Source organism: Coregonus lavaretus (genome assembly GCF_964263955.1).
Source record: "Coregonus lavaretus genome assembly, chromosome: 13".
NCBI classification, from domain to species: domain Eukaryota; kingdom Metazoa; phylum Chordata; class Actinopteri; order Salmoniformes; family Salmonidae; genus Coregonus; species Coregonus lavaretus.
The window spans coordinates 38859717-38871745 of NC_140000.1; the positions used below are offsets into that span (position 1 = coordinate 38859717).

General features: G+C 43.0%; 1 protein-coding gene across 1 annotated transcript in view; it reads right to left on the reverse strand.

Moving 5' to 3' along the window:
* Positions 1–12029, reverse strand: part of dock4b (dedicator of cytokinesis 4b) — a 137517-nt gene that overhangs the window by 17569 nt on the left and 107919 nt on the right. The window contains exons 40-46 of the mRNA XM_084175424.1: positions 10963–11049; positions 9291–9467; positions 6497–6580; positions 6246–6365; positions 5942–6066; positions 4997–5117; positions 4712–4793 (exon numbers count right to left, since the gene is read on the reverse strand). Of these exons, the coding sequence (XP_084031550.1) occupies positions 4712–4793; positions 4997–5117; positions 5942–6066; positions 6246–6365; positions 6497–6580; positions 9291–9467; positions 10963–11049 (796 nt within the window). The remainder of the gene's footprint in view (positions 1–4711; positions 4794–4996; positions 5118–5941; positions 6067–6245; positions 6366–6496; positions 6581–9290; positions 9468–10962; positions 11050–12029) is intronic.

Genomic DNA, 12029 nt, shown 5'->3' on the forward strand with positions numbered 1-12029 from the left:
GTCCAACACATAACGAAAAATACATACATTTAAAAACATTAACAAAGACATTACAGTCTTACACGCATGCATACATTACTACATATTAGAGAATCGGGCCGATGTTGGCCTTTTCTAGTCTATCGGCTCTTCTCTATCAGCTTTGCTGATAGTCCCTCTACATAGCAAAGCTGCTGCTATGCCAGCCGCCACTCACTGCCTGAGCCACGAGCACTGCACAATGCCGAAGAAAATCAGCAGCAGCAAGCAGCAAGCTAGCTCATTCTCCAACAGAAAGGTGCAGTATTGAGAAATGGATGAATTGACACAGTGACCAAAATCAAACTCCTGTTGCAAATATTAGTTTAGTTAATCACTAATAATAACACTCGTGTCGACGTGCCTGGACATGCATGCAATACGCAAGCTAGCTAAGCAGATAGCTATGTGACTTGTTAGCAAAGATTACAATAACTAACCCTTTCATCTGTGGTGTTAGCTAGCTAGCTGTATTAGCTACTATGCTAGTTAGCTGGCTAGATAAACATGGTGCTAAGATATCAGATAGGAGCTAATAGCAGAGAGGAAGAGGAAGAGAGAGGCCCAACTCGGCAGAAAATATGTCTCCCTCCAGCAGGTGGCGTTTTATTCGTTGTTTTGCCCACCAAGCAAGGAGGTTTTTATATGGAGGTCAATGAGTGTCGAATTTGGTCAACAAAAAAATGTATGGCTTTTTTGCTACGTAAGGTTTATTTGATCTAATAGATGTTTCGTAGTAGTCTCCTGAGTGGCGCAGTGGTCTAAGGCACTGCATCGCAGTACTAGCTGTGCCACTAGAGATCCTGGTTCGAATCCAGGCTCTGTCGTAGCCCCGTAGCACAATTAGCCCAGCGTCGTCCAGGGTAGGGGAGGGCATGGCCGGCAGGGATGTAGCTCAGTTGGTAGAGCATGGCGTTTGCAACGCCAGGGTTGTGGGTTCGATTCTCATGGGGGCCAGTATGAAAAATAAAAAAATAATGTATGCACTCACTAACTGTAAGTTGCTCTGGATAAGAGCGTCTGCTAAATGACTAAAATGTAAATGTGTACTGATATAAGTAGGACACGTGACATCCTTTGAGAAAAAACACTTTAAATCTGAGTTATGTTGAGATGGCTATGCATATTCATGGCATGAGGCTAGTAGCATAGCATCTCTCTCCATTGAATAGAGGCGGGTGACGTCATCAACCCTCATCGAATTTTGATCTCATCAAATATTCAAAAAAAGGATTACAATTATGAGATGTATCCACCAATCCAAGGATAGGCGGGAGTTACAGCCCACCGTGCCACTTTGTGGACAACGATTGTTAGGGCGGAGAGACATGTATCTTGTCAGTATATCCATAATCTTTGCTAATAGCCAATGTAGCTAGCTAACGTTAAGCTAGTTATCATTTTGAACATGCACCATTTTCAGCAACGAGCCATCTGACTTGCGGTGAAACGTTAGCTATTTACTGGTGTGCTAATCTGACCAGCGGCAATCGTATCCGTAAACTGACAGTTAATAGTCGGATTAGACGATTGTCGTAATATGGAAAGAAGGAAGCGTTTTAAAATGCCTAATGGGCAGACTTGAGTCATTCAGATAGAACATGCATCGTCATTTCATATTTTTTCCTACACTCGCTCTCCTTGTTAGATATTATGCACATATATGGCTTGGTAGCAAATGTCCTCGCCATTGAGCTAGTTCTCATAATAGCAGTAAACAGCACTAAGTGATATGAGCAATGGAGAGATATGCAAGGAGATGTGAAAGGGAGTGGCGTTACAGCCTCATTCTATCCAATCGTAGCAGTAGGATGAAGTTACAATATACATATGCTTTAACTAGGTTAACTAGATCAGATATGAGAGAGGCATTGTGTTATTTGATTTATTTGAGAGAGAGAGAGAGAGAGAGAGAGAGAGAGAGAGAGAGAGAGAGAGGAAGGAAGAGGGAGTGAGTGTGAGAATAGGTGATGACACAAAAATCACACATGCAAAAGGTGTTCTTGTTAGACAAGCGATACACACAAATAAACGAGGATAGAAGCTGGCAGTCAACAACCATCGACTAACCAACAGCGCTCCCTGTTTCACTTCCTCCACCCTGGCTGTTTCCACCTCACTAACCTCAGCACATAAAAGACCTGCCCTGCTGGGCTGGCTGTCACACTGTGGTGGCGCCAGACACTCATTCCCGGGATACACTGACTAACACACACATGCGCACACACACGCACGTATGTGTACTCAAACGACGCATGCACAGGTGTGCACACACACACACAAACGCATTACAGCCAGTAATGATTACAGCTTATCACTGGCTGCCCATAGATCCTTTTCCATTTCACATCACATAGCAATTAGCTTTAGAACGGACATCATATGGGAATGAGATGGCCATCTTACAGGCAATTCAGTTTGCTGTACTTCTCTAAACACTTTATGATCCTGACAGTGGCTTTATAGGGGTCCTTCTGGTTGCACAGGAGCTGCCAAGGGGAGTGTATAGGCATCCATAAATGTCTCCATATATTCTTATGTTTATGATCTGCATCAGGTAAAAATGCATGAGAGTGTCTGAGCGAGGGGCGATAAGAGGCTGGAGGAGCAATTAGATTGTCACAATCCTCTAAAGAACCTCCTAACCTGGCTGGCTGTGGTACCAAGCTTCTTATAGGGCTTAGAGACATTCTCTTTGATTCACAGGTGTAATCAACAATGCACCCTCTCAAGATTCTCTCCATTTCATCTCTCTTTCTCCCATGTATGCATTAATGTATCCATTTTTCAATCAAACAATCCATTTGACTGTTTTTACCAATCTAACTACGTAACAACATAATGGTAATAATTTTATTTCTCTCCTTCTCACTCTTTCTTTCTGTCTACTTTCGTCTCTTTTGTTGTTTGGTTTATTTGGAAAGGCACAAGTACAAACACATTGACACATTGAACAAACAATCGTCCGATGGGTGTTTCTATCTTACGCTAATTTTCAACAACCGTCCCTAGAATGGCTTTTATGGAAACAAAAGGAAAGAAAGTAATGCATAATCAATACAAATCCCATTTAATCACATATCAGTACATTATCACAATTATATGCACAAAGCAAATGTCATAGTGTGGTGGCAGAATTTGGGGTGAGCTGTTGTAACTTCTCAAGGAATATGTTCTGTGTTGGACTGTGATGTTATGCCTTTCATAGACTCCTGGTATGTCTGCACCCTCACACAAGGCCATTGTATTCCGGAACTGTTGCTTGTATAAAATAACTGATATAGAGGGATATATAGAGGGACCTTGGTTTCCACTGGTGGCCCCCCTGGTGGACATTCCAGGCCATTGCAGCTTCTGCATGTGTTTGGTCAGGGATTTAGGCGCAAAACCATTGAGACACTTAAACACAAGCTTCCATTTGCAAATTTGATGAAGAGTTCAAGGCTCAGTTCATTATACTTTTTCATGATGTGACAAAGATGGTGCAGTATTTGCTTTTGGTCCAGGATTTTCAGTGCAAGGTTGTACAGTGACTCTAGGGGTCTCAGCACTGTCTGTCTGGCTGGAACCAGGATGTTATACAGTAGAACATGTGAGAGAACACCACTGCATGTAAGAATAAGAAGGCATTGTCAAGAGGCAGACAAGGTCTTATTAGTCTGAAACAGGGGAGGCTTGCTTTGATAGTTCTACTGATCTTTTTAGCATGTTTGTCAATTTTCAGTTGTGAATCCAGGATGATCCCCAGATATTTCACCACTGTGACTTTTTCAATTGTCTCTCCTTTGATGCTGATTTAGAGTGACACTGTCACTGGCAGCTTCCTTGTTGAGAAACAAAATGAGACCATTTTCAACCTACTGTCCAACTGAGTCCAGGTGTTCTGTCAGTTGTTTAGAGACAGCAGCAAAGGTTTTACCAGACAACACTGTCATCAACGTACAGTTGAAGACCGGCACTTACACTTGTCTCTGGTAAATAAATCATTGATGTATAATGTGAAGAAAATTGGACCAAGCACCAAAGCCTGAGGAATTCCCATTTTAGTTTTTTGAAATGTGGATTTGATGTTATTGATGACCACACATTGTCCATGGTTTTCCACATATGAACCAAACCAACATATGGCACTGTCTGAGAAATTGAACTTGTGGAGTTTGGAGATCAGTACACTATGATTAACTGTATCAAATGACTTTTTCATGTCATGGAAGACTACTCCGACCGCATTTCCCTAATCCAGTGATTTCTTGATGTTCTCCAGCAGGACACAGTTTTCTGTTTCAGTGGAGTATTTTGGTCTGAATACAAATGGTTCCCAGTGCAAGTACTGATACTATTTCAGATATGATTTTAGCTGTTCTTCTCTCTCTCCTTTTCCTCCCTCTCTCTCTCTCCCTCTCTCTTTCTAGAGAGGATATTTTTTCCCAATGTTTTTGTTTCAAAGTAATATTTGTTTTCAATTTTGGGGAAGAAAATTGCCTGTATGTCTGCAAAGTCCTCTCTGGGTAGCCAGATCTGCCTGTGACGGCCGGTCTCTATGGCCAGGCTGTGTTCATTGAGTCTGTACACAGTCAGCGTTTTTCTCAGTTTTCTATCAGTCACGGTGGTCAGATAGTTTGCCACCAAGTACTGAGTGTTTAAGACCAAAAAGCATTCAAGTGTGCTTTCTCTCTCTCTCTGTTAGTCTTACCTCTGGCGCTGGACGGAGCAGAGCTGGTCACGTTGGGAGAGGCAGAGTGATTGGAGCTGAGGCTTGAGGTAGATGGGCTGGGCTGTAGGGATAAACAACTACATCAACAACAACAACATCACTGACAAGTTAAGAATTATAGACAGCTAAGACCGTGTGAGGGATTGGAATTATCCAAATCTTGTTTAGATCAGTGCCTTTTTCAAGTGAGCTTTTGCAAACATCCAAAAAAAGGAATTCACTTTGAAAAAGGGAGGTTGAGGGTAAATTGAATTGGAATTGTACCTGCATGTTGAAGACTTCGTCAGAGCTCTCCGACTGCCCTGTGATGTTGCTCACTTCATTGGAGGCCTGAGATGACAGTGATGACGACGAGTAGCGGTTGACAGCTGGGTAGGTGAGGGGACTGATCACACACACACACACACATTGAGAGAGAGAGAAAGAGAGAGAGAGAGAGAGAGAGAGAGAGAGAGAGAGAGAGAGAGAGAGAGAGAGAGAGAGAGAGAGAGAGAGAGAGAGAGAGAGAGAGAGAGAGAGAGAGAGAGAGAGAGAGAGAGAGAGAGAGAGAGAGAGAGAGAGAAAGAAATAGAGAGGGAGAGAAAGAGAGAAAGAGCGAGAAAGAAAATAAGACCAGTTTCTTTCAGAATTTGGTTGAGCATTCATCTGACATAATACCATATCGTTCTGATAAAAAGGCACAATATTTGGGTTTCAGAAGAAAATTACAGCCAAATAATCTCTCCTTAAATCACAAGTTGTAGCTGTTAGTGAGTTTTAAATTTGCAAGCTGTCGACTTAAGAAGACAGTAAAAACTCAGTGAGAGAAATGTCAGTGACAGATTGAGGCTGGGTGTGCGTGTGTGCGTACACATGTGTGTGTGTGTGTGTGTGTGTGTGTGAGTGAGTGTGTATATTCCCCTCTTGGCTGTGCATGTCTGTGCCTCTTTACGCTCGAGAGGAGGCAGGATGGAGGTAGGATGTCCCAGGTAGAGAATGGCAGGGTCACCGAGCACACACACACACACACACACACACACACACACACACACAGAGAACTCACCTACACCCATATGGTGCCATACCAGGGAGTGAGAGAAAGAGAGAGAGAGAGAGAGAGAGAGTAGAGGACGTGTAGGAAAGAAAAGAGTATCAGGAAGGGAGTGAAAAGGGGAAGAGACAAGAGAAGGCGAGAGGAAGATAAAGAGAGATGAGGACAGTGTTTCTCACCTGCGTCTGGCCACCACGCGAGCACCATCTGGGCTGAGGATGTTGGGGACTGAGTTCCTGCATGAACTACGCGGGCTGCCGTTGGTGAAGTGCACGGGGCTAGCGCGCACGTACGCCGGAAACTCCTGGGGTCGGGATTAGAGAAGGGCAAACGGAGGGAGAGAGAGAGAGAAGAGGGAGGAGAAAACATGTGATTAGCGTATTGTTTATGCCAGTGTGAGTTATGGTTGTGCTAATGCAGGTTGGATGAAGGTTGATTTGAGGTTGTGAATGATTGTGCTCCTGTTGAGTGGCCTTTACTAACCTGGATCCCCAGACTGGACTTCATCACATGGAACTGGTCCACTAGCTTCTTGTGTAGAGGTCTCATGTCCTGAGGAACAAACTTCTCGTGGACGGCCAGGCCATACTCCAGGATGTGAGCCTAGAGGAGAGAGTCGGAGATGGTGCATTTTGTTTGTTAACGTTAATCTCTTTCAGATGAAATATCATCACAAAAGCTAAGCAGTTCTCCTACTAAAGTAGGGCTACTGTTTTCCAACATTGGAAACTGACCTGTTCGAACATGAGTTCCCTTAGTCGTCCGATCTTGTCCCCGTCCTCAGGGTGATTCACGATGTAGTCTTTCACAAAGAACGCCTGCATGAACACAATTCATTGTATGTTCTGAATTTGTTTACTTCATAGTGTCACCATGTTTCGTCTGTCTGTCTGTCTGTCTGTCTGTCTGTCTGTCTGTCTGTCTGTCTGTCTGTCTGTCTGTCTGTCTGTCTGTCTGTCTGTCTGTCTGTCTGTCACTATCTATACTTTTTTTTGTGGGCAAATTATAAAAAGGAAGAAATAATATTCATAATGTAAACATGCTATGTATAATTATGAGTGGGTCTGTTTGATCATACATTAAATGCATATTCCCTGATGTTGATATTGCAACCCTTGAGATGAGTGCAGATTAGAGTCAAGGCTTTTTAATCTGCATTACAATAAAAACAGATTTTTAAAAAGAAAACACCAGAAAATGAACAACAACTCAAAATCGCTTTTAAAATCTTCAGTGGAAAGAGAGCAAAGGGGCTAGAGTTGCCACAAAGGAGAAAGCAGGGTTTGGTCTCCCTCACAAGGTCTTTGTGGCGGGCTATCTCCAAAGAGACAGAGAGAGATATGGGAGAGAGGGAGAGAGGGGGGACTCAAAAGACTCACTGCTTACTTCAAAGCCCCTTCCCAAACAGGCATGGTCCTATCTGTGTCTACCATCTGACCGTGAGAGGTAACCTCTACCATGACGCTAGCTAAACAATAACACACACAATTACCACCATGAGAACAATGTAACAGTGCTAGCTCGGCTACAGTAGCAGGCTCATCTCCCGATCGTTATCCCCGACACAAAACATAGCTTTACGACCCCTGCTGTGACACTGAATGCCACGGTCGCTTTGACTGAAATAACTGGTGTGAAAGATAGTCCAAAGCCACAGAAATACATATTCAAAGGAAAAGGGACTATTCCGTCTGAGTGAACCATAGCGTGGCTTTATGAATAATACTGTCTGAAACCCATAGCTGAGGGTGGAAAAATAATTAGCATCAAATGATACTTTTCTCTGGTGCTGGTTGGACTTGAGATTGGAGGAGAAACTCCAAGTGTCAAGTGACATTGTGAATCATTATAAAACCTCAATTAAATAGATATTAAATCATGCTGGATTCTCCTTCAGGGCTGGAACTATAACCATAAGCAATACATCGAAATATGAATGCTGATATCTGCTTCATTTATGGATGAACAAATTGGCATAAAAGTCAATTGCGTTACCCTAATAAAGCAACTGATTTATGATGTATTGTGTGCGATATTCCTCAAGACAACTCCATACGTCAATATCATGGAGCATTAGGAATACGAAATGTGGATGTATGACGTTCTCATTGCCTTTATAGACAGTATATATCATCATTATATCCCTCTATGGTACACACTTTAAATAAGTAATATATTTATAAAATGTATGCATTGTATATCATGACATTAAACCAACTGAATCTAAACTGTCACATGATGTACTCTATAGATTCAGCAGCATTGTATATCATCATATACTTCATACAATGAGCCCATTGAATCAAAGCTCTGGCAGATAAGATACTTGAAGCAGCAACAGGTGGGCACTGCGCAACACAACCATAGCTAGCCTAGCTATTCTCTCCCAGGTCAAACTCATTTCCTATAACATCCACATCTCTAGCATCATCTCATCATCTCCACCACCAGTTTAATAGAGGTGAGAGGTAGTGGTGGTCATGAGGAGAGCAGACTGCTAACTTGGCCCCCTTAAGCTTCGCTGCAAACTCAACACGGCTAGCTGTAGTGATAATGTGAAGGTGCTATGCAACCGAGAGCCACACAGTTAGCTGGCTGACGCCGGAGGACTCCTCGAAAAGGAGTGATTATAGCTCGGATGCTATAGCACTCCGGTATGGATTTGGAAAGAAAAGAGAGGGAGAGGAGGGAGAGGAGAAAGGGTTCATTCAACACTTCATTTACAGAGCTTCAGGACAATTAAACTACTGTATGTATTTTAAACTATATATTTCAATGTAATGTGTGATTTACATGCCCTTGAATGTGTCTGAATGAACTCATTTTACATTTACATTTTAGTAATTTAGCAGATGCTCTTATCCAGAGCGACTTACAGTTAGTGAGTGCATACATTTTCATACTGGCCCCCCATGGGAAACGAACCCACAACCCTGGCGTTGCAAGCGCCATGCTCTACCAACTGAGCTACAGGGGACTCCATGTATGTATGCATGCATGCATGTATGTATGTATGTATGTATGTATGTATGTATGTATGTATGTATGTATGTATGTATGTATGTATGTATGTATGTATGTATGTATGTATGTATGTATGTATGTATGTATGTATGTATGTATGTATGTATGTATGTATGTATGTATGTATGTATGTATGTATGTATGTATGTATGTATGTATGTATGTATGTATGTATGTATGTATGTATGTATGTATGTATGTATGTATGTATGTATGTATGTATGTATGTATGTATGTGTCTGTCTGTCTGTCTGTCTGTCTGTCTGTCTGTCTGTCTGTCTGTCTGTCTGTCTGTCTGTCTGTGTCTCTGTCCGTGTCTCTGTCCGTGTCTCTGTCTCTGTCTGTGTCTGTCTGTCTCTCTGTCTGTCTGTCTGTCTATGCACTCTTTAAACAAACACATAAGGCAGACTGTATTTATATCCTAGATCTAGCATGCCCAGACAATGTCTCCACACTCTATTGAGTGACCGATGTAAGCCAGTGACATCATCATTGGCCTCTGACCTCTTGGTAGCGTGCGAGCCCCCCGTTGACGGCGGCGTCGATGACCCCGTTGAGGCACATGGTGAGGGGGTTGATGTTCTGCATCTGTCTGCTCTGGCACTGGGCGATCAGCGTCCGCAGCTGCAGGTTCTTGTTCTCAATCACCTCGATGGCGTTCTCCAACGGGCTCACTTCCACCTAAAGGAGGAAAACACAGGGTGATAAGGTATCAGTATATATACAGACAGATGTATACCTGTACGTAGAGATACAACACGGGCACGACTCCATCACCATCATTAAGTTTGCCGACGACACAACCGTGGTAGGCCTGATCACCGACAACGATGAGACAGCCTATAGGGAGGAGGTCAGAGACCTGGCCATGTGGTGACAGGATAACAACTTCTCCCTCAACGTGACCAAGACAAAGGAGATGATTGTGGACTAAAGGAAAAGTAGGACCGAGCATGCCCCCATTCTCATCGACGAGGCTGTAGTGGAGCAGGTTGAGAGCTTTAAGTTCCTTGGTGTCCACATCACCAACAAACTATCATGGTCCATACACACCAAGACAGTCGTGAAGAGGGCACGACAAAGCCTATTCCCCCTCAGGAGACTGAAAATATTTGGCATGGGTCCTCAGATCCTCAAAAAGTTCTACAGTTGCACCATTGAGAGCATCCTGACTGGTTGCATCACTGCCTGGTATGGCAACTGCTTGGCCTCCAGAGGGTAGTGCGTACGGCCCAGTACATCACTGGGGCCAAGCTTCCTGCCATCCAGGACCTCTATACCAGGCGGTGTCAGAGGAAGGCCCTAGAAATTGTCAAAGACAGCCACGCTAGTCATAGACTGTTCTCTCTGCTACCATTTTTTACATTTTAGTCATTTAGCAGACGCTCTTATCCAGAGCGACTTACAGTTAGTGAGTGCATACATTTTTTATTCATACTGGCCCCCTGTGGGAATCGAACCCACAACCCTGGTGTTGCAAGCACCATGCTCTACCAACTGAGCTACACGGGACCATACCGCACGGCAAGCGGTACCGGAGCGCCAAGTCTAGGTCCAAATGGCTTCTTAAAAGCTTCTACCCCCAAGCCATAAGACTCCTGAACAGCTAATCAAATGGCTACACGGTCTATTTGCATTTGTTTTTATTTTTTACTTAACACTTATTTTTCTTAAAACTGCATTGTTGGTTAAGGGCTTGTAAGTAAGCATTTCACAGTAAGGTTTTGATTTGATTTGAACACACACACGCACAAACAGAATATTTATAAGTTGAGACAAGACAATGTACATTTCTCACACACACACACAAACAAACACCATCTCTCTAACACACAGCCTTCCGTACGCAGTTTGATCCTTATAGAGTAATATTATAATTAGGAATATTATGAATATTATGAATAACATTCACCCTTCTCTTAAAGGGCCATTTCACAATCATTGGAAACACTTATCTTCCCATATATTTTCTACTACAAAACATAGAAATGCACAATTTTCTCAGGTGTTGATGTTGGGGTGGTGCTAGAGATGAAATTTCCCTTTAATATAAGTCTACGCTCAGGGAGCTTGGTTGGGTTCTCTGCAAAGTTAGAACATAGCAGGGTCAGCATTGAGTAATGTGTTGTGTATTGGGTTATATGAGGAGGTTAGTGGAGGAGTGTAACAGACTCACCAGTTCTCTCTTTTCCACCTCGAACCATCTGGAGATTCCTGGCAGGCTCTGGACCAGGGTTAGTGTAGTCCTCTCCACCCACAAGCTCTGAAAACACAAACACACACACAGAGAGACATAAGCACACGCAGGCACATGTGCAGGCAGGCACACACACACTTAATGTTAATGCTGGCACTATACTGCTCGCAAAACATATTCACCAACACATCTGAGCAGCACAGAACATTGCTTTTCTCTCCTGTCAATATATGTTGTGTAGGCACTGGTTCATATAATGTCCAAGTAGTACACACACTCATGGATACAGAGTTCTCATTGCAACAGTCTACACAAATCTACAAATGATGCAGTGTCACTTATTGAAATGCATTAAAACATGAGATTCTTATACAGTGGGGAAAAAAAGTATTTAGTCAGCCACCAATTGTGCAAGTTCTCCCACTTAAAAAGATGAGAGAGGTCTGTAATTTTCATCATAGCTACACGTCAACTATGACAGACAAAATGAGAAAAAAAAATCCAGAAAATCACATTGTAGGATTTTTATGAATTTATTTGCAAATTATGGTGGAAAATAAGTATTTGGTCAATAACAAAAGTTTCTCAATACTTTGTTATATACCCTTTGTTGGCAATGACACAGGTCAAACGTTTTCTGTAAGTCTTCACAAGGTTTTCACACACTGTTGCTGGTATTTTGGCCCATTCCTCCATGCAGATCTCCTCTAGAGCAGTGATGTTTTGGGGCTGTCGCTGGGCAACACTGACTTTCAACTCCCTCCAAAGATTTTCTATGGGGTTGAGATCTGGAGACTGGCTAGGCCACTCCAGGACCTTGAAATGCTTCTTACGAAGCCACTCCTTCGTTGCCCGGGCAGTGTGTTTGGGATCATTGTCATACTGAAAGACCCAGCAACGTTTCATCTTCAATGCCCTTGCTGATGGAAGGAGGTTTTCACTCAAAATCTCACGATACATGGCCCCATTCATTCTTTCCTTTACACAGATCAGTCGTCCTGGTCCCTTTACAGAAAAACAGCCCCAAAGCATGATGTTTCCACCCC